Source organism: Austrofundulus limnaeus, unplaced genomic scaffold (assembly GCF_001266775.1).
Source record: "Austrofundulus limnaeus strain Quisiro unplaced genomic scaffold, Austrofundulus_limnaeus-1.0 Scaffold3155, whole genome shotgun sequence".
NCBI classification, from domain to species: Eukaryota; Metazoa; Chordata; class Actinopteri; order Cyprinodontiformes; family Rivulidae; genus Austrofundulus; species Austrofundulus limnaeus.
In genome coordinates this window covers 5,311-7,574 of record NW_013955557.1, presented here as the reverse complement: position 1 = coordinate 7,574, position 2,264 = coordinate 5,311, and the positions used below count along the sequence as shown (strand labels likewise).

Genomic DNA, 2,264 nt, shown 5'->3' with positions numbered 1-2,264 from the left:
GCACCTGTGAAAGATAATTAGTGGCTGGCTGAGCAGAGGCAGTAACCTCTGCAGTAACCTCTACAGAACCCCCCCCCCCCTTAACGATCGTCTCTTGACGATCTAAGTGTCCGTTTTTCAGGGTGGTCTCGGAAAAAATCCGAGATGAGTGTGGGGTTGAGGATAAATGATCCAGGGATCCAAGATCTGTCTTCTGGTCCATAGCCTTCCCAATCCACCAGAAATTGGAAGCCCCTTCCTCTTCTTCTGGCGTCCAGGATACGGCTGACCAAGTAAGCAGGTTGCTTATCGACCAGAATGGGAGGTGGAGGTGGTTCCGGAGGAGGGCACAGTTTACTGGTGTTGACGGGTTTAATCTGTGAGACGTGAAAAGTAGGATGAATACGCATGGATGGGGGTAATTTTAGTTTTACCGCAGTAGGACTGATGATCTTGTCAATGGGGTAGGGTCCAATGAACCTGGGGGCCATCTTTCTGGGTAGGTCTTTTAGGTGGACGTCCTTGGTGGATAACCATACCCTTTGGTTGACCCTGTAGTCCGGAGCGTCCACTCTCCTTTTATCGGCGGTTCTTTTACTGGTCCCGGCAGCTCTCTCTAGAGCTTCTCTTGCCTCAGTCCAGACCTTCTTGCACCTGGCGACGTGTTCTCGGATGGAAGGGACCAGGATGTTCTTCTCCTCCTGAGGGAACAAAGGAGGTGTGTATCCCAGGGACGCCTCGAAAGGGGTAAGACCGGTGGAGGATGAAACCAGGGTGTTGTGGGCGTATTCCACCCACATCAGATGTTTGGCCCAGTCCGAGGGGTTCTTCTCTGAGACACAACGTAAGATGGACTCCAATTCTTGGTTGCACCTCTCAGACTGGCCGTTGGACTGTGGGTGGTATCCGGACGTGAGGCTGGAAGTGGCACCAATGGCCCTGCAAAACTCCTTCCATAACTGGGAGATGAACTGTGGACCCCTGTCGGAAACAATATCAGAGGGTAAACCATGTATTCTGAAGACTTCCTGGAGCAAAATTTGGGCTGTTTCGAACGCTGATGGCAATTTCTTAAGGGGAATGAAATGAGCGGCTTTGGAGAATCGGTCCACCACAGTCAGAATGACCGAGTACCCCTCAGAGGGAGGTAATCCGGTAACAAAGTCTAATGAGATATTGGCCCAAGGTCTGTCAGGAGGTGGTAGAGGTTGCAATAGACCGGCAGGTGGAAGGTTGTTGTTTTTATTTCTAGAACAGGTGGGACAAGCNACCTTTTTTATGACGGTTTGAGGGACGAACGTCTTACCAGGTGGACAGTCCCCTGGGGAGGGTTGTTGTTTCTGGGCCTTCAGGATCTCCTCCATGATTGGCCAGGTGACAGCACGAATGAAACAGGAGGGTTGAAGGATGTTGGACTCGACCTTTTTGACATCAGAGTTGGAGAACTGTCGAGAAAGAGCATCAGGTTTATTATTCTTTGAACCAGGACGATAAGTGATGATGAAATTGAAGCGAGTAAAAAACAAAGCCCATCTAGCCTGACGGGGGTTTAGTCGCTTCGCTCCCTGGAGGTAAGCCAGATTTTTATGATCAGTCCATATCACAAAAGGAGTATTGGTGCCCTCCAGCCAATGTCTCCACTCTTCTAGGGCCATCTTTATGGCCAGTAGCTCACGATTACCCACATCATAGTTTTGCTCTGGAACAGAAAAACGTTTAGAAAAGTATGCGCAGGGGTGTACCTTGTTGTCGATGGGGTCTCTTTGGGAAAGTACAGCCCCTGCTCCGGTGTCTGAGGCGTCCACTTCAACGATGAATTGTCGTCTAGGGTCAGGATGGTGAAGGATGGGTGCAGAACAAAACAGATTTTTAAGCTCACCGAACGCCTGATTAGCTTCTGGGGTCCACCTGAAATGAATCTTGCAGGATGTGAGTCTGGTTAGAGGAGTGGCGATTTGGCTGTAACCCTTTATGAACCTCCTGTAGAAATTTGCGAAACCGAGGAACCGTTGTAACTGTTTTCTATCGGAGGGGATGGGCCAATCCATTATGGCTTGGGTCTTTTGCGGGTCAGCGTGATAGTGACCCCTTCCAAAAATGAAACCAAGGAAGGAAACGGATGATGTATGGAATTCGCACTTCTCGGCCTTAACATAAAGTTGATTTTCATACAGCCTTTGTAAAACTGCTCGAACATGTTGCAAATGGGTATGGATGTCGGTAGAGTAGATAAGTATATCGTCTAAATAGACGAAAACAAATTTATTAATGAAATCCCGGAGGAC

At 49.0% G+C, this 2,264-nt stretch overlaps 1 protein-coding gene across 1 annotated transcript; it reads right to left on the bottom strand.

Annotated features, from left to right (window-relative positions):
* Positions 1-58: 58 nt before the first annotated feature.
* On the bottom strand, positions 59-779 carry LOC106511743 (uncharacterized). The gene has a single exon (XM_014000487.1). It carries the CDS (start codon positions 777-779, stop codon positions 81-83), a length of 699 nt encoding a protein of 232 aa, XP_013855941.1. The 3' UTR covers positions 59-80.
* Positions 780-2,264: the final 1,485 nt, after the last annotated feature.